This window comes from Notolabrus celidotus, chromosome 13 (genome assembly GCF_009762535.1).
Source record: "Notolabrus celidotus isolate fNotCel1 chromosome 13, fNotCel1.pri, whole genome shotgun sequence".
In the NCBI taxonomy this organism is placed as follows: domain Eukaryota; kingdom Metazoa; phylum Chordata; class Actinopteri; order Labriformes; family Labridae; genus Notolabrus; species Notolabrus celidotus.
Genome location: NC_048284.1, coordinates 21,491,109 through 21,510,949, shown reverse-complemented (window position 1 = coordinate 21,510,949; position 19,841 = coordinate 21,491,109). Strand labels below are relative to the sequence as shown.

General features: G+C 39.8%; 1 protein-coding gene across 7 annotated transcripts in view; it reads left to right on the top strand.

Annotated features, from left to right (window-relative positions):
- The window catches only part of ppp2r5cb (protein phosphatase 2, regulatory subunit B', gamma b), a 36,200-nt gene that overhangs the window by 10,511 nt on the left and 5,848 nt on the right, over positions 1-19,841 (top strand). For 5 of the 7 annotated variants that reach the window (XM_034699230.1, XM_034699227.1, XM_034699226.1 and 2 more), the window contains 7 exons: positions 12,870-13,069; positions 18,382-18,492; positions 18,584-18,676; positions 18,760-18,890; positions 18,993-19,052; positions 19,227-19,335; positions 19,422-19,475. In XM_034699230.1, coding sequence (XP_034555121.1) covers positions 12,870-13,069; positions 18,382-18,492; positions 18,584-18,676; positions 18,760-18,890; positions 18,993-19,052; positions 19,227-19,335; positions 19,422-19,475 — 758 coding nt within the window. Of the gene's footprint in view, positions 1-5,446; positions 5,697-12,869; positions 13,070-18,381; positions 18,493-18,583; positions 18,677-18,759; positions 18,891-18,992; positions 19,053-19,226; positions 19,336-19,421; positions 19,476-19,841 lie in introns of those variants that run through there. The other 2 variants (XM_034699231.1, XM_034699232.1) reach the window with 2 other exon arrangements.

Here is a 19,841-nt window from a genome sequence, read left to right as displayed (position 1 = left end):
CAGTAAGGATTAGTGTTTTTTTTAGTATTGTTCTCTGATGGGAGGCTCTGTGTAATTTGAGAGGTTCAGAGGTCTTTAATATGTAGGAAGATGAATCTCTGGCTTGTAACAGGATGATGGGTGACAGGATTATGACATATTTCCTGCAGCCCTCTTAAGGTTTGACCTGTTTTTTCATCCAAGGGAAATAGAGTTGAAATTCCAAATCATTTCTGGGCTGACTTTCTCTGTAAGGGATACTAAAGTAAACTAACTTACGGTCTCTAGTATCGTTTGCTCAGACTGTGAGCGTACTATTGTGTTTATTTAGCTTATACTATTAGCTAACATAACCAAGCAGAGTTAAACCTGTTGGAAAATAAGGCCAGGGGGAAAATTGCTGTCTTTAAAGTGCCACTGAAACTCATGCAAGTGGGTTGGCTTGTACTTGAAGCAGGATGCCAAAGGGCAAGGCAGGTTTCAGGGAAGGGTTTCCTCTGCCAACCCTGAAAGTGTTAGAGGAAGAGACTCCCACACCTCATGAGAGAGATTTCCCTTGTCCAATATTTTGCATAGAGCACAAAAACAAAGACATAACTCACAAGCTGTGATGTCTTGCAATGGTTGACTCAACTCTCATAACAGTTACTTAAGAAAATGACCTTGGTTTGTGCCCACGCTGGAGTGTTTTTCACACTTTATAATACCATCTGATTAGTCAAGTTTTATATAATTTAGAGTGGTTGGTACAGCTGTCAATTTGAAATAGCTGAGATCAGCCTACAGACTTTAGGCAACACTTTTTTTATATATTTTGTCCCAAATAATACTCTTAAAATATTGTGAACTGAAAGCTGTTTGACCCTTGACATTTGTAGAGGAAAAATCTGTACAAGGAAAATTCAGAGCTATAGGGCTGCCCTTTAAGTTGAATTCATCATCAATCAATCAAATTAGTGTTTCTCCAGTTTTTTGTCTTAGTTTAACAAAGACATGAAATCAGACGAGTCCGAGAGCTGAGCTGCTGTAGCTGGTTCCTGGGGACCCAGTTTGTTTTGGGTCAGGATTCAATCAGCGTCTCTGCTTGATAGGTTTAACTCAGATCAAATTTATCTGCAGAGGTTTCCTCTGCTTCAAAAAATCTAGGCTTAAAAGTTGGTAAAACATGAAATAAAGCAGCTTGATTTTGAAGATTAGCATGTCCCCTCACTCTTCAGGGGGCTGTGGATGAACCAACGCCAATTTAAGTTCTGCAGCTGACCTAAATACTTGATTCAGTTAAATAATACAGTTGAAACATTTTCAGCAGACTCATTTCTTAGTAATCAGTCACCGTGACTCAACTCAACTTTATTTAAAAAGCACTTTTAATACATACAAGTGCTTCACAAAATAATAGAGGGACAGAAAACAACAGAGATTGGAACAGTTGTAAAAGACTAAAATAAGAAAGAAGATGGTGATCATAAAAAATACTTAAAAGTAAAATAGAATCAATAAAATAAGTTAGAGGGCCGGGGCTTAGCCTAATGGTTAAGTTGCGTGCCCATATAGCTAATCCAGCCTGCGGCCCCTTTCCTTCATGTCACTCCCTCACTCTCTCATCCGGTTTCCTGCTCTATCCAGTGTCCTCTCCTGAAGAAAATAAAGGTGTAAAAGCCCCAAAATACTTTAAAATAAATAATGATTAAAAAAAAGTAAAAAAATAAATAAAATAAGAGTAGAAGGCAAAAATAAAAATAATTTAAAGTTGAAAAGATCAGAGAAAAACAAGAAATAAATGAATAATTATAAGATATACTGTACATTATAAAAAAAATTACAATAATTTTAATTTCAGTGGCTCACCTTTTAATAGAAACTCTTGTGAATACCATAGACTGTATAAATAATGGATGTAGTATCTGTGACGTCACTGATCTGTTCCTGAGCAACAAACAAATTCACCCCCCGTACAGTGTGTGCCGATAGAGAGATTAGCTACGTAGAGCAAATCCATTTTTTGAACCAGGCTGTAAACATGTTTATTAATGCTGCAAAGATCAGCTCTTTTGAATTGGTGTGTATGTGGTTTACGTTGTTTCTGCAGTCAGCCTCAAGCGGATTCTTGATGAATTGCAGTTTATAACACTTCCGCAAGGGCTTCATATTTTGAGACCGGAGGTGGCCGCTTGGTGAATACTCAGTATTGTTGATAAATATGAGACTCTTGTGTGCTTTTTAGGAATTGGGTGCTGAGCGAAACACAAAACCAAACATTGGTAGTTTCATTATTGAACAGTCAAGCTGATTGGCCTGACAGATGACTGTGTCACGCCCGGGTCCTATAAATTAGCTGAAAGTAACTGCTTTGAATAAATCACTCCTGATAACTGCTGAAGAAATCAGATAAATGAGAATGGATGTAGAGCGGTGCTTTTATCAGTGGAAGCTGCTTAAGGAGAAAATTAAGTTCAGCGCATGTTAAAAAAAGCCTTGGCTGTGATTGGCCTGTTTCCCCAAACCCATTTTAGCAGTAAGTGCTTATATGGAGGACAATGTCGCTGAAGATCAACAGACCTGTAAACGAAACACTCGGCTGAGTATTTTAGGCCGGCCTGCTGCTATCGATGATGGATTTAAAGAAGGCTCTGATATAAGAGACCGGCACACTTTCCATCTCTTCCATGACGAGACTCATGATGCCTCACAAGTTCTCTCTCTCTCTCTCTCTCTCTCTCTCTCTCTCTCTCTCTCTCTCTCTCTCTCTCTCTCTCTCTCTCTCTCTCTCTCTCTCTCTGCATGGCTAGAAATAGCACAGACACAGCAGAAAACTAAAGGCTGACGAACGCATGTGCCAAATGAGTGCTGCTGGGGGAGTATTTGTAACAAGTGGGTGTGTTCAGTGTTGTCCTGGTCAGAACAACAGATGTACTGATGGGAGATAACCCCATGACTAGTGAACAGTGTGCTAAGAAAGAGCCCTTTATGCCCTCAGACTAGACCCTGTTGATGAAATACCCCACGATTGTATATATCAGGATGAGCCAGAATTCATGCTGGACTCCTGCCAACTGTGATTCCTGACTTATCATTTTTCTATGCATGTAGTAATAACTTCAGTGTTTGTGCATTTTGATTCACTCAAGGTTTCTGAAACATCTTCCAAACACGTGGCAGATTTTTTTAGAGTAAGCTCAGTATTGCGGGAGTTAACGAGCATGAAAATAACAAACACAAATTGAAAAACCAAGTCAGATCATTTTGCCTAGAATTTAAGCTACGGGTATAACAGTGGTAACAACAGATCTCAGCAGGGGAAGGAAAGCTGTACCTGCAGATTATAGGATTGCAAAACTCTGAAAAAAACACTTGTATTATATAAAAGCTTGTTTGATCTCTAGACCTTGCAGCTGTGTCTGCTTGACAAAAACATCAGTGGCAAAAAAATCACGATTTGTTGCTTGACTTCAGTTTTGCACATGTGAGAAGATAAACAACGTGACAACAATGACATTCAGATAATATGTTAAAGCACAGCAAATTATAGCAAATGGCAAATTTAGAATTTGGAAAGAACACTCTGTATGCATTTGCATGTTTTTTGTATTGCACTTATTGCAGGATGCAAAGGTGTTTGGTGTTATTTTCTCTGTGAATATGCGTGTGTATGTTTGCCCACAACCCATAAACAGAAGGATTATTGAGTTGTTACAGGAGATGCTTCATTGAAGGCTTGTTTGAATATCTTAGACTGACTTTGATGCATTCAACAGACCACATCGTTGTATATCGGCTCTTCCTGCACAGCCTCACAGTGCGTGGTTTTGTCCCCTGTGCTGCTGAAAGAGGCAGACAGACAGTGCTGCTCACTGCATATGCACATCCTGTGTTGCTCACATTGAGACTTCCTGCCTTCCTGTTTTCTCTGTCACATACACCTGGGCTCGGGCTGTGGTCCTGGAGAGCCATCTGTCATGCAAGAGCTCTCACACAGACACAGAGACCCACAGAGACAGCACACACATTAAAAGGGCTCTGAGCTAGCAAACAGTGTTAGATGGTGTTCATGCTTCAGGCTGGTTGTTCTCGGTGGACTTGAGCTTTTCATTATTGGTCTTTTGTTATGTTTTAAGCTGATTAATGAGTTGCATCATATCCCTTTAAGGAATTATGGCAGCCTATACATCAGTGGTGTAAAGGAACGAAGTAAAAGTACGTTGTTACAGTACTTAAGTAGGTTTTGGGAGTATCTATACTTGACTTGAGTTTCCATATTTTTTGAAAATTTCACTTTTACTCCGCTACATTCATATTGTCATCATTGTTACATGCTACAAAATAAAATGTGAATACAATTGTCTCATGATGTATGGATTATCGGGACTGTGCATGTTCCCGTTTGAATAACTGAGGCTCGTCTCAGCGAGACCACACACAGCCTGCCAATATAAGTCTCAACAGCATGATGGAAGCAGCCTCGTCCACTGGCGATAGTGGAGATACCGCCACACCACTACCTGCTAGTTGTGCTTCAGGAGAAGACGAACACCCGTTGCCATATCTAAAAAACCTTTTTGCTTTTGTCAGGATGAAAGATTCATCCTACAGAATGAAGTGCCTCTTGTGTTTGCTGAAAAACACCAAAATAATGGTGTTCCAAAACTCACCGTCAAACCTAAAAACACACATTGAAGAAAGTGAATGAACTAAGTGCAGTAATACCATATTGTCAATACTGAAATCATTCCCTGCTGTCTGCACGTTGTCCGTGAATCTGAACACACCTCTACCTGCCTCTGCAGCCTGTCAACGAATAGTTAGCATTGCAGGACTTGTCTTCAGCCCACGAAGAGCATGACTGAACTCTCACAATTTTGCAAACCAACTTCTGCTGAAGATGAACTGCAAATTTGTGGACTTTAATTAAGGAAGGGGGGGAGCAGGGGGAGAAAAGGAGGGAGCAAGAGGAGAAGGAGGGAGGGGGGAAGAGGAGAAGGAAGGAGGGAAGGAGAGAGGGAGCGAGAGGAGAAGGGAGTTGAGGGAGGGAGAACAACTATTCCTAGCTGTTTTGTTTCTTTGTACTTTTACTTTTGATACTTAAGTACATTTAATTTGAGCCACTTTAAGACTTTTACTCAAGTGTTTTTTTAATGGGTGACTTTCTCTTTTACCTGAGTAGATTTCAAGTAAGATATCTTTACTTTTACTCAAGTTTGGCTTTCAAGTACTTTATACACCACTGCTATACATTAAATAACAATGTCCCTTTATTTTGTGTTTATTCTTGTATTCTTCAAAAGAAAACCAGTAAAACATAAAGAATATCTGTAGTTTGCGCTTTAAAACTCTTGACAGATGTGGCTGTCCCCGCTCCAATCACAGCAGCAGTCCCTCCCCCTCCCCCTCAGCCCACCAGCCAATCCCTTCCCTCATGTTTATTTATTCCGACAGCCCGGCCCATGTGATTGCAGCCAGCCAACTGCGCAGCTGCACCGAGCTATGACATCACTAACTAGCTGGTTCCCTCCAGCAGCAGGGGAGCTTCATTTTCTGCTCCGAGTGTTCGTGCTAAAATGGAGGCTGGCTCTTCGCCTTAGCCCGGGCTGCCCTCTCCTCCCCTGTCTCCTGCCTCCACTCTCTGATGTTGGCATGTGCTAGAGCGGCCAGCGGGATGGTTCTGGATGCACCGAGCTCTAATGGGCCTTTCCAGCCTGTGGCCCTCATGCATTTTAGAGGTGAGAACAGGAAATTTCCCTTCTCTGCTGGGCTGTGTTCATGTGTTTGAAAGGGAAGAAGGGCTGGAGTGTTGTTGTCACTTAGCAACTGAAGCTGCTGCTGCTCTACATTTTGCAGAAGGAAATAATTGTGTCAGGGGACTGTCCTTAAAGTTGCTGCGTGAGATTGGGAGCATTTCTCTTTCTTTATGTGGGTGGCAGGAGTATTTTTGGAAGAGGAAGCGGGGGCTTGTGTTTGTATGTGAACGAGGAAGGGTTTTGTCAAGACATTGCATAGCTTAGCTTCAGTCAGAGAGAGAGGGAGGGTGAGAGAGTGAGAAGGAGTGCTACTTTTGAGCCTCCCATCCCCCCATCAAGACTGCTGATGTCATAGGAAGTGAGGTCAAAGCTTGTTGTTGTCACCGTGTGTTTGCATTGTTGTGCATGGATGTGGTGTCAGCTGACACTCGTGCAAGCTGAAATGCTCTGCATGTTGCTGCTGGTTAGTTACCCTCTAACCACAGAGCTCGAAGCTGCAAGAGTTGAGTGGGGAGAGCAGAAACTCACTCTGGAGGAATGCTCAGAGTGCTGATTAAGTGCTCAGGTGTCACAAATGTGCAGCTAATGTTTGTGCATACTCCGGAATCAGATGTTGCAGCATGCATTTAATGATACCCTCACTGTTGCACGCACATGCTGCTACTTGTGAGATGTAGATTTCACGCTGCGGTATTCGGGATTGTTAAAACAGGTGACTTCTTCAATTTCATGCAGCTCCTTTACTCATTCGTCTATCTGCATTGAAGCAGAGCTGGCCCCAGTTTATTAATCACTTATCAATTATACATCACCAGCTGATATATCATAGGATGGTTTTTCCTGTGTGCACAACCGGAGCCTTCAGATGAGTAAAGGTTATTTGCCCATCCATGCAGAGAGGCCTGTGTGTGAAGTCTGCAGGTTCACAGCATGTCTCTTAATATTTTAAGCCCATTCAGAAACCCTAGTGCTGTAGTGTAACAGGAGCTGGGCGACCTCTTAGCACTCAGGTGCTGGTGATAAGGTGCTCATGGGTGCACCCTTGTTTAGGCTTGTTAGAAGAAGCTGCTGGAGTAGACTGAGAATCACTTGCGACGCTTTCAGTATGCATGCAGATAAACTTCAAACAAAATGTTAAGTTGCTAATGTGATGATTTCAGCGTGCCAGCAAGTGGCAACCTCCGGTCTAAGAATAAGAGTCCAATGCGGATGTGCTAAAAACTGCAGTTCATCGTGGATCCGCTTGAGGCTGGCTCCAGAAGTACCGGAAACCACATACACTCCAATTAAAAAAAAGACAATCTTTACAGCAGAAATAAACATGTTTACAGCCTGGTACAAAAGACGAGTGTAGTCTGGATAGCTCATTTCTCCATCGGCACACACTGTACGGGGGGTGAATTTTTTTCTAACACAGCAATTTGGAAGATATTGAGATTACGAGTCTTCCAATGAGAGGCACAGCTGACTTGATTGACAGGCAGGAACACTGTAGCTGTTGGCTATGAGGCTCAAAGCCCGCCTCTTTACGTCACAATTGCTGGACAGCAGAAATATGGCCGCCGCCGCCGATTGGCGCTTCAGAAACAGATGGGTGACGTCAAGGATACTACGTCCATATTTTATATAGTCTATGATTTTTGCTGTTAATTAAAATAATCTGAATACATTTTAATTGACTCAACATGTTTTTGTATGTGTTGTTTCAGCTCCAGAAGGTTGAGGGAAATAGAGTTGTAGCAAATATGCCCTCGAAGTGTCATATCGCCCCGTCGCAGCAACTTCACTGTTTAAAAATTCAGCTTGCTGTTAAAGGAAGTCAGACCACAGTGTTGACACACAACACATCCCATTAGGAATCTCCAGGGATGAAATGGCTAAAGCTCAGGGGCGAAGCGAACCACCAGCTGTATTTCCTCTGGTGTGATCCATTAGATCCTGGATTGAACACATGGAATTAAATATCATGCTTTTAATGTACAGCTGTAGACAGACGTGCCACTGTTCAACGCTGCGTCTGAATATAGACACAAAATGTTTTGTAACCAGTTGGCTCAACTCTCTGTTCGGAGGTACTGCACTGTACAAGCAGTACACACTCAAAAGGACAAGCTGTACAATGCCTCACAAACCACCTCAGGAAAGTTTCATACATATTTTCAAAGGCTGTTCGTTCAGGGAAATGTAATAAAGTTGTTTCTTTAAGGATCAATAAAGATGTGAAAGCAAGGAAACTGTGGCATCCACATGTATAACAGGTAATTTCATGTTATAATGGCTGCAGTGCCGCTATGACTCAGACACATGGAGGTGTAGGGAAAGTCCTTGTTGGTGCTGTCAGTCCTTAGCTAAGGCTCGAGCTTGTGTGGGAGTGTGCACGACCTCCTTTCAGTAAACATTTTAAGCATTTCTCATAAATGACTGATCTCACCATGCCAAGTCATTACGTGTTTTGGACTTTTATGGACTCTGATGTTTGTAATGTTGCCCCCACATGCTGTAGAGGAATATTGAAAACAAGGCTGGGCAGAAAATGCTGCATACAGACCATGCTATTCATTGCACAGCTTCTTCATTGCACAAACAGCTGCTGATAGGTTTGCACGTCGCAAGCAGCTCTTTCAACACATTGGCTCGTGACCACAATCTCAAAGTGGTTTGAAAAGATGCCATTATGAGTGGGCTGCTAAAAAGGAGGTCATGCAATGATTGATAAATGTATCATACCTGAACTCGGATAAAATTGCATGACTGTGAAGATTTTGTGTGGAGGTGTATTTTTTTATGCGTCCGGAAACTAGTAAACTAAAGAACAGGTAATTGCGAATGATTTTAAAGTTTCGTAAAACATTAGAATGCAGACATTTGACATCCACAAGCTAAACAATGTCAATACTAGGGATGTTCTGAAGCGACTATATGCTAGTTATTTATATTTTGACTAGCCAAACTAGTCTAAGGTTAAGGAAAGTCAAAATACTTGCAGGTTAATGTTCACAAACCTCTGCTGGTTGCGCATCACTCTGGTCAAGTTAATCAGAAAGAGTCTTCGTATAGCTTTATCTTCATTTGCTACATCAAAATTTGCCAATCTGTGCAAGAAGAAGAAGAAGAAGAAGAAGAAGAAGAAGAAGAAGAAGAAGATTACTGCTGTCTAGAAATGAATTCATATTGATGGGAGTTTTTAATGGTAAAAAGTTGACAAATGGGGGATCACACTTGTGCATCACAGGAGCGTCCTGTTCTCAAAGGCTTCACTGACAGGAAGGGTGAGCAATGGTTTGTTTCAGTCTAGAATTTGACCTCTAGATATGAAATATTCTCATGTCTCCACACTGTGACGTACATGTGTCTGAATATATCTTAAAGCTTCTGTGAAGAACTTTTGGTTTGAGTCAATTTTGTCGCCCTATGTGGACAAAGTGGTGTGTTTTAGGGTTACCACAAAACCAGCACAGTGTGATGACCATAGACTTTATAGAATATGTATGTAGTATCCTTGACGTCACCCATCTGGTTCTGAAGAGCTGTTTTGAGGCCAATCATTGGCGGCAGCCATATTGCTGTTGTCGAGCGATTGTGACGTAAAGAGGCGGGCTTTGAGCCTCCTAGCCAACAGCTACAGTGTTCCCGCCTGTCAATCAAGTCAGCTGTGCCTCTCATTGGAAGACTTATAATCTCAATATTTTCGAATTTGCCGCATTAGATATAAATCCCCCCCCCCCATACAGTGTGTGCCGATGGAGAAATGATCTATCCAGACTGCACTCGTCTTTTGTACCAGGCTGTAATCATGTTTATTTCTGCTGTAAAGATCGTCTTTTTTGAATTGGTGTGTATGTGGTTTCTGGTACATACGGAGCCAGACTCAAGTGGATCATTGATGAACTGCAGTTTTCAGCACATCCGCATTGGACTCATATTTTTGGACCGGAAGTTGCTGCTTCGTGATGACACAGAAAAATGTCACTGAGCACAGACCAACATTTGACTCTCTCTGTATTTTCTAATATTATTGATGAACGTTTAATGGGTGTCAATAGTCCACAGATCAGGAATCATAGAAAACATATAGTGACCGGACGACACTGCTCTCTCTCTCTCCTCTGCACTCTGTCTGTCAGCGACAAACACAAACGAAACTCTGCTAACTTTGTCTTTATCAAATGCTGAAAGGACCTCAACTCAGTCAGCATTTGACAACCTGTGAAAGAGCAGAGCAGAGACACAGGAAGAAGCGCAACTTCAGCTGCACACAAAACCAAATCCAGCACCTTCCTGCCAGTTTGTGGGGAGATGTGAACATGTTCATGAGTTCTTTAGAGTGTAACCACTGAAGATCAATCAGATAATAACTTCTCATTTCTCAGTTTCACCGTTTAGTTTACGTCACCGGCGCCCGCTCTCTGTACTTGATCTCTTGGTCCATCAACCGCTGCTCCCTGTCTCTCTTTTTTTTATTTGCTCGTGGCAACTTCTGGTTGAAAATTGGGTTCTCAAACTGCTTTATTCCTTTTACATGAATTCAATTTGTAATTTTTTTTTTACATATACCCAAATGGTCTCCTAACAAGGACACCTTTATGTTCCAATGCTCAGTTCTTGGTGGCAATAATTCTCAATTTGGCATTACTCACATCTTACATGGTCTGTGTGGCTGACATGTCTCTTGACCATAGCTGATTCGATTAGCAAATCAGCAGCATATGATCCCAGAGTAACAACAGCAGCAGCTTGCATGCATCTTTGATTAGCAGTGGTCACCCCCTGGTCCAAAGTCCTGTCCATGGCTGTGGTCACCATGGAGATGCACAGCACACATGTAGGGTTGTTAACGGGGAGACTAAACTGAGTCATAAACCACAGGCTGTGACGAGCAAATGAATGCTCTTTCATAGGTCGGTTATATGAGGTGTTGTTTTGTACAAGTCTCTACTGTGTTGGACAAATGAAAGACAAACTAGTTTTTGTAGCTTTGTGATCCAGCTAGCTCAGGCTGAATGATTAATAAACACTCACTTTTGTAATCTTATCTCATCTGGTCTTTCAAAAAAACCACAAGTCACAACACTTGATTGAGAACGGCGCTGCCTGAACACATAACAGCCTTTTTTTCTAATCCCTGCAATGGTTACATGTACTCTCAGAATAGCTCTTTTCCTTGTCTATAAAGCAATACTTGGCCTTAAGCACCTTATGTGTCTGACACAATTTCTGTGCACAAGTTGGGAAAGCCCTTCAGGTCCGCTGGGAGCAAACTTGTAACGGTTCCAAAGTGCAGAACAAAACTCCTGGCTGGTTCTGTATTTAGCTCCTGAGCTTTTAGCTTCTGGCACAGCCACAGAATATTCTGTGGGCTGTTTGAAGTCTTATTATATTTTCAGATAAGCCCACTTATATGTTGCTTTTACTGCATTAATATTTATCTCATTTTAAAACACGTCATGTTTATTTGATTGCCTGATTAATTGCATATTAGTGTTGAGTTTGAGGGCTGTGCATAATCAGTGCTAATCATTGATTAATTTGAAGCAGCTGCTGTTTTGGTAACAATGCGCTATCACTGGCACAGAACCAATGCTGGCTCATTGACAGTGAGGGTGCAGTATCTACAAAATCGTGTAATGGTTTTTAAATTGCGAGTCAATGATCATACGCAGACAGGTGTGGCTCAGTAATCCTGCAGGCAGATTTCGAGCCTCTGCATCATTGATGGAGCTCTGACTCCGTCAGTGAAAGGTTAAATTATTGATTCATGAAGGCTTGAAATGAAGTCACTTCATGTCACTACATGAACTCCACTGTAGCTAATTACAGCTGTGCCCAGCCTGAAAGATTTTGAAGCTATGGTTCGATTCATCCCTGAATGCAAGAAGAGGGTTTGAGTTAGAGAAAATGGAAATGGTTTTTGGCAAGAATTACCATGGCAACAAATCTCTAGCATACAGTTTAATTCTGCCTTGAGTTAAGAGTTTGGAGATTAACTGACTACTTTTTTACTTTTCATTACAAAGGACAATTAGAGCATTATGCATTTTTGTACTTTTGTACTCACCTTTAACCCTTTGTTATGTTGCGGGTCAAATTGACCCTTTTTAAGGTCTATTTTAGGCAATATGTTCCAAACCAGCTAAATGCAGCATAAAAAATTTGGGCAGTATGTGACAGAAGAGGTATCATGTTAATTTCAAGAAGAAGTACAAAGAAATAATTTTCATGAGGTACAAGGAGGAAGAAGAGTGTTGATAATCATGAGGGGTTTACTTTTGATTGTTGGTGTAAATATGAAGATAATGTATGAAGATATGACTTGTGGGAGTGCACTAGTATAATGCCAGATAATAGTGAATGAAGGGATAGGATTAGATAAGTTTTAACTTCTTCCTACTCCTTTTCGCACATGTAAAGTAAAATGTTTCAGTGCTTGCTTATATTGTTTTGTTTCTTTTGTATAACTATTTCCTCTTTTCAACTTGTATGCTTTTTTTTTTGTTATTTTTACTTTTACAATTTCAAAATGAAGACATCAAATCAAATGAAATCAAATTTCTCAACATCATTTCATAAAAAAATAATAATAATCAAAATGTAAAATAAAATTAACAAAAATCAATGTCATGTAAAACTATTGTATTTATATTTAGAGCTTTCAAATGTACATTCAATAGTTTTAACATGAATTTTAATGAAAAACGAGTGAGTTATCCTCATTGAACCATGATCTGTGAGAATTAAAGAACACCAATGGACCAAACCTTGATTTAAATGGTTAGTAATGGAGTTAAAAATTAGATTAAAAAAAAATGTGTATTGGGATTTTTTGGGTTCTGACACTTTTGGATAATTGAATATGTCCCGGGACCCAGGAACATTATTGCTGTCCCAGAGAAACAAACATAACAGGAGGGTTATACAACCCATTCTTTTATACATAGTGATTATTTTTCTGTATCATCTGTCTAGTTTTAGAGTACTTATCGTAAATATTTATACAGTTCATATTTATGATAAGGATATATAACATGGCATTTTATCGAATGATGGTTAATTCAAAACCTATGTAAAAGCTGTTTTAATATGAGGGGTAGTTTTTGTTGTTTTCTGCTCCTGGTGAAATCTTCAAAAACAGACCATCCCTTCATTTCTGTCTCACAGATGTTCCCCCAGCAGAGCAGGAGAAGCTGTTCATCCAGAAGCTGCGGCAGTGCTGCGTCCTATTCGATTTCGTTTCAGACCCTCTGAGCGATCTGAAATGGAAGGAGGTGAAGCGAGCGGCGCTGAGCGAGATGGTGGAGTACATCACCCACAACAGGAACGTTATCACAGAACCCATCTACCCAGAAGTGGTTCACGTGGTCAGTATTTATGCAGACATACACAGTCCACTGTAAATCTATGTGATTTGTGGTTACCTTTTTACTTGATATATTATTTTGTTACATTTTCAATTACATGCGAGATCTTTTATTGAGCCTAATGCACCTTATGTGTCAAGTGTGACAAGTTCATTAGACTGGCTGATGCACATTTACGTGTAATACATTTTTATACTACAATTATACACTGCCATATAATATCTGTACAACACTGTACTGATAGTTTTGAAAGTAGATAGAGAAGACAGAGAGGGTGAATGCTAATAATCTATGTTCACACACACCCCGGCCATCCCCACCTGTGTCAGTGCCTTAGTTTGCCACCCAGCTCTAAAAGTCTAGACACGCCCCTGCATAGTGGCACACTGAAAACTGTGGGAACTGAATTCTACCAGTCTGTCAAGTTTTTTCTACAAAATGTCCTGGAGAACACCCCTCTGTTTTTTAAAGACTGAGAGCAACATAACCAATCATTAACTTCTGTTCCATAGAGGCAGTGAAAAGGTGACTTGAAAAAGTGCTATATAAGAAGAATTGACGTACCATTTACCATATTCAGTGCAACATAACTTGAATTTCCAAATCCGAATGCCCTCTGTAATGTGAAAAGGAACCACAGGTCTGTCTTATAAGTTGTGAACTGAACAATAAACCTATGCTGAGGATTTAAACACAGAAAGTGCTATTTAGCTTATTTATACTTTTGTGTCTTATTTAACTCCTGCACATTCACATAATAACAAATGTTGAATTGTAGTGCTGCATCTTTTTTAGTTAAACACACTGAACAAGTCATAATGTTGATTCTGGCCTTTCATTTTCTCCATTCCTTGATAAATAATTATATTTAAAAAAAAATATTAATCTCAGTTAGCCATAGAGGTGGTCTATGTAAAGTTCCCATTACTCATTAAGAACATACATCGCATAATAATAATAATAATACATTTTATTTATATAGCACCTTTTAAAAACATGTTTACAAAGTGCTTTACATAGTGCAAGACATAGTGAGATAAAACAGAAAAGCACATGACAAAGGTAAGGAGAGCTAAAACTAGTTAAGTAAAAGACAATAATAAACACCATGCAATTAAAAAGTCAGTGATGAGTTAAAAAGTAAAAGCACATTTAAAAAAGTGTGTTTTTAAAAGAGGACAAGGATGTGGCTTGCCTGATCATCCCTGTTTCCTTCAAACGTAGGCCCGCCTTCATTTTTACGGGTAAATTAAAAGCACATTGTCTTATTAGAATATAGTTGATATTTGTTGAATTGTTTATTCCTTTTTGTCCTTTTATATGAAATCCCTTTTGTTATGCGTTAAAAGGTGTTTCGTGGTTATATGGATTCATGTGTTGGAATATTTGTTAGCCCCATATGGCATAAGCTGTACACTATCTGTTGGAGCTTTCTTACTGCCTGTATAATCCTATTTGATTTAGTCCGCTCAATACAATGTATCCTGCTTCTGAGAAGTGTAGCAGTGGTTTTGGTTATTATGTTAAAAGAGGGCCCCTTAAACTTAAATTCAGTTTAATGTTCGTTGGTGGTCGTGCCTCACTGTTCGGAAATAGATTTTCTTTTGTAGTGTGTGAAATCATATTAGACCCTTTTGTGTATTGGCTCTATATAACTTAATGCATGTGACCCCGGAGAGCCATCTGACTCAACTGTTTCTATAACCTATCACTTATGTGTAAGGGCGTGTTCTCTTAAGAAGAAACAGAGGCGGCTGTGGCTCAGTGGGTAGAGTTCAATCCCAGCTCCAGCAGTCACATGCCGAAGTGTCCTTGAGCAAGACACTGAACCCTGAATTGCTCCCTCTGTTGTTCAGAGGTGTGTGAATATGAACGAATGAGAACAACTAATACTGATGGTCCCTCACTACATAGCAGCCTCTACCATCAGTGAGTGAATGGGTGAACGTGACGATTAGTGTAAAAGCGCTTTGAGTGGTCAGAAAGACTAGAAAAGCGCTATATAAGTACAAGTCCATTTACCATTTACCATCATTTCTTTTTCACGTGTGCTTTATTTTTGTTCTATGGCCAGAGAGTGTAGTTTCTAAAGCTAGCAATATTTTGAGTCCCTGTGTATTCTTTTGTTACTGGCTCCTCACTTAGTCACAGGAAACTCACACGGGTCATGTAACTAACACCACTGACCCCAGTCTGAACCCAAAGATCTGTGTCACATAAAGCTAACTTCACTTATCTGCAAAATCAGTACAAAGCATTGCTAATTAAGAGATCCATATTATGTTTCCGTGAAGAGGTCACTTAGTTTTCAGTGTTCATTCAGAGCTCTACTGTACATTTATCATCCAACACTCTCCTCTGAATTGACTGTATGTGCTCACATTGCCATGTTTGTCTTCCCAATCCAAATTAAAACCCTTTGATGATAATCAAAGGCCCGCTCAATGCCACATGGTAAACTGCAGATGATCAAGGTGCAAATTTACCCCCATCCTCCTCATCCTTCCTTTATTTGATCAGTGTAGCAGAAAATGCAACAGAGCTGCCAAATCAGCATGAAAATATACTCTTATTCCTTGCTGCCACTTTCCCCTGCCCCTGTGCAGACAAAGACACTTTGAAGTCCACTGATGCTTTCATCATCAAAGTATGGAGATTGACACAACAAACTCCTTTCCAGTGTAAAGAGTGTATTCTTATGTTAAGGCTGTACTTATTATTTCCTTCTATAAGTGCTTGTTCAGTTTGAGCATGTTTGATACCTCAGGGTCTAAGCTTTGGGACAGTACTCTGCATGACACAATGAGGGTTTTGCCAGTAGTCCTGTTCTCTTGGGGGAAGTAATGACGAGAATAACAACAAGGTGGTGGGAGACAGAGTTTTCGACCCACGTTGACCACTCTTTAAAGATAATCTCTAATGTATGAAGGACAAAAAGTGGCTTATTGCCAGTTTAGGGAATGGTACTGCCAGGTAAACAGGCTGCTATCTCAGTCGAGCACAAGATGGAAAGTTAAACCCTAACATTGAACTTTTCTGATAGAAAATACAACATGTTCCCATGCAGCATTTGCAAGGCAGATTAAGTTAAAGTTAACTTATTTTGACTTGCCATGATTCCTTTGGTTCTTTGACTTTTTCTTGGAAACATTTTGGGAAATTGGTCACTGGACACTATTTTTAGGTTAAATTAGAGGAATACACTGTTGTTACTAAAAAAGAAACTTTGGCATGATTCAGTTTGCAGTGGCTACATGTCATGACACCATAATCTGATCTGTGCAGTAAAATAGACAAATGTATCTCACTTATTCATAATGACATGACTAAAATGCTGTTTATTTTGTTTTCTGTAACCCCCATCAGCCTCTTAGTAACATTTATTTTAACAATATAAAACAAATCAGGGATTGTGGACAATTTTGTCAGCTTTAAAAAAAACTGGCTGATAGATTTCTAAACTGTCCCATCAGGTTGATTGTTGTAGTTGCCAGAAATGTGTTCAAAGCAGATGCCTAACCACTCGTTCTAGACAAACTAAACAGATAAGAGTTAATGTTTACTTGAGTTTGGACAAAGCAGCTGTTATTCTCCCCCTGGTGACATGGAAAGTTCAATTCTGTATGAACAGTTAATAGTTTATTGTAACTCACAGTTACAACCTCTATTCCAAAAAAGTGCAGTCACACAGGCTGCACGTTGTAGAGAAAGGAGGAGAGATCCTATTTCAATACATCCTGGTACCAGTAAAACAATGTACTTAAAGCCTAAATTAAGTATTACTCTGTTTTATATGTGATTGTTTTTTTATAATAATAATAATATAATAATAATCTTTATTTATAAAACTACGTTACAAAGTGCTTTACAATGCCTCAAGCACATGTGCAAAATAAAGAACATTTTGAAAAGCCATACAGACAGTGCAAGTGTCATCACTACTGCAAGAACATGAAATCATAAAAACATAAAAACAAAGTAAAAACAAAATAAAAGCAAAATATAAGCAGGACCCTGTGCAATACACCTTGATCAAATAAAATCAGATTGCACACTGGAGTGTACAATGTTAAAAGGTCAGAGATAAAACTGGGGCCCGAGACCGTGCAGTGCTTTAAAAGTAACTAATAAAATCTTAAAATCAATTCTAAAACATACTGGCAGCCAATGTAGTGAAGCTAAAACAGGCGTGATGTGGTCATATTTCCTGGTGCTAGATAAAAGCCTGGCAGCTGAGTTCTGTACTATCTGCAGTCTGTCGAGGGATTTTTGATTAAGACAGGTAAAAAGGCTGTTACAGTAGTCTAACCGAGTTGATATAAAAGCATGTAAAATCATTTCAGTGTCTTTAAAAGTTAAAAAAGATCGTATTTTTTTGAAAGATTTCTAAGATGCCAAAAACATGACTGTACTAGTTTTGTGATGTGGTATTCAAAATTTAGGTTGCTGTCGAACCAGATACCGAGGTTCCTTGTGACAGGCTTCATGTGATCAGCAAGGAACCCAGCAGATGGCAGAATTTGTTTTGTCATCTGCTGTGATCCAATTAAAATAATTTCCGTTTTTGAAGAATTCAACTGGAGGAAATCAGTTGACATCCAACTTTTAAGATCCTGCATACAGTCCTGTAGTGCATTCAACATTCCAGGGTCAGTGGCTTTAACGGGCAGGTACAGCGGAGTATCCTTAGCATAGCAATGGAAAGATACACCATATATCAGAGGTGCTTCAGGGTGCCTGGTTCCGATCATATCATGAAACAATCTCATTTACATTAAAAATTGGTGCTTCATTTTCTGAGAGATGGAAGTTAGAGGAGAGGGAGATTGCACAAGAGGAGGAAATATCTCCCTGTCACCTGATGTTATTGAATAAACATGACTTATCTGCGGCCAATTAGATTTATGAAAACTTTTGCAATGAAAGTTCAGCAGAGACTGGATCAAAGAATTGTGAAAAGTGACTTAATTGACCAGATAACGATCATGGGAGGTAAACTATGAAGCAAGTTCTGCGATTATCGGGGTAACTTCAAGGTTAACTCTGGGTGGCTTCCTTCTTACTCAGGCAGATCACCATGGTAGCTTATGCTGCAATCCTAACCTGCTCTGAGGGCAGGTTATGTTCAGGATAAGAGATCAGTTGGTAGAAATCTCCCTCTACTGATCAATCAATTAGCTTGATTGCGGGGCTTTGTGAGCTGATGATGAGGGGAGCAGGGAGAGAGGAGGGCAGCGTCAACGTCTAGCCGTATGATGCTCCTTATTCAGTGTATGGTTAAGCTGACATACCTCTCTGTTTTTTTCCTCCAGTTTACTGTGAATATGTTCAGGACATTGCCGCCATCATCAAACCCCACGGGTGCAGAGTTTGACCCCGAGGAGGATGAACCCACGCTAGAGGCTGCATGGCCACATCTACAGGTACACAGCTCACTCACAAACATTTCAAATTAATGCAACTAAGCTGATGTAGCTGTGATCCTCAAGACTGTTTCTGTTTGTCTCTCCACAGCTTGTCTATGAATTCTTCTTACGGTTCTTAGAGTCACCAGACTTTCAGCCAAACATAGCCAAAAAGTATATTGACCAGAAGTTTGTAATGCAGGTGAGTTAATGCTGAGAAGAACACCAAAATGATGATGTCTGTGTCTGACACCCAGCGTCTCAGTAACCTTCATTTCTTCACAGCTTTTAGATCTGTTCGACAGTGAAGACCCCAGGGAAAGAGATTTTTTAAAGACCACTCTTCACCGCATCTACGGAAAGTTCCTGGGCCTGCGAGCGTACATTAGGAAACAGATTAATAACATATTTTATAGGTGGGTAGGAACATTAATGTGTTTACAATTGTGTCTGTGACTGATGGAGTGTACTTTGTGAAATGAACCCTCATGATGCATCGCTGTACTTTTATATTTCAGGTTCATTTATGAGACTGAACATCATAATGGAATAGCAGAGTTACTGGAAATATTAGGCAGGTAAGGTATCTCAGAGAGGTGCATTTTATAGCCTTCCTGTTTGTGGCTCATTCTAAAGTGTTGTTTTCAGTATTCAAATGATTGCATGTGCACATATTTATAAATAAAACAGAACTGTTTCATCTTCCTGTTGGTGTCTTTTTGTTTTTCTGACGATAACTTTTCTACTTGCAGCATAATAAATGGATTTGCGTTACCGTTGAAAGAAGAGCACAAGATATTCCTTCTAAAAGTTCTACTGCCTTTACACAAAGTCAAGTCTCTAAGTGTATATCACCCTCAGGTGATTATTTCCTCTACTGTGCATATTCTGTATCATATTTACTTTACATTACTGCAGTTGGTGACATAATGTTTCTCTCTTTGTAGCTGGCCTACTGCGTGGTGCAGTTCTTAGAAAAGGACAGCACCCTCACTGAACCAGTAAGAATTATTTTATTAATGTTATTATGTTGTTAAAGTTGATGATGGAATTATCCCTCAATATCCTGTCTGCTAAAGATTAGTGGATGGCTGTATGAACCCAAGAACTCCATCTGCCAGAGTCTCTGTTTTTGACATTTGCTTGGTGTACTTGGTTGTACTTTCAATTCTCTAGTTTGAGAAACTCCTCCTGGATTTTGGGGTTGTATTAATTTCAAATTTTACTAAAATCCAAACAAATTGAATTGTTATGGGTTGTATAAAAAAGACCCAAAATAGGACTACTTGTTTAGTTGGCTACGATTGCAGTGCAAGAGACAGAAAAACAAACCTAATCTGATTGTAAGTGTACGTCTTACTTGGACA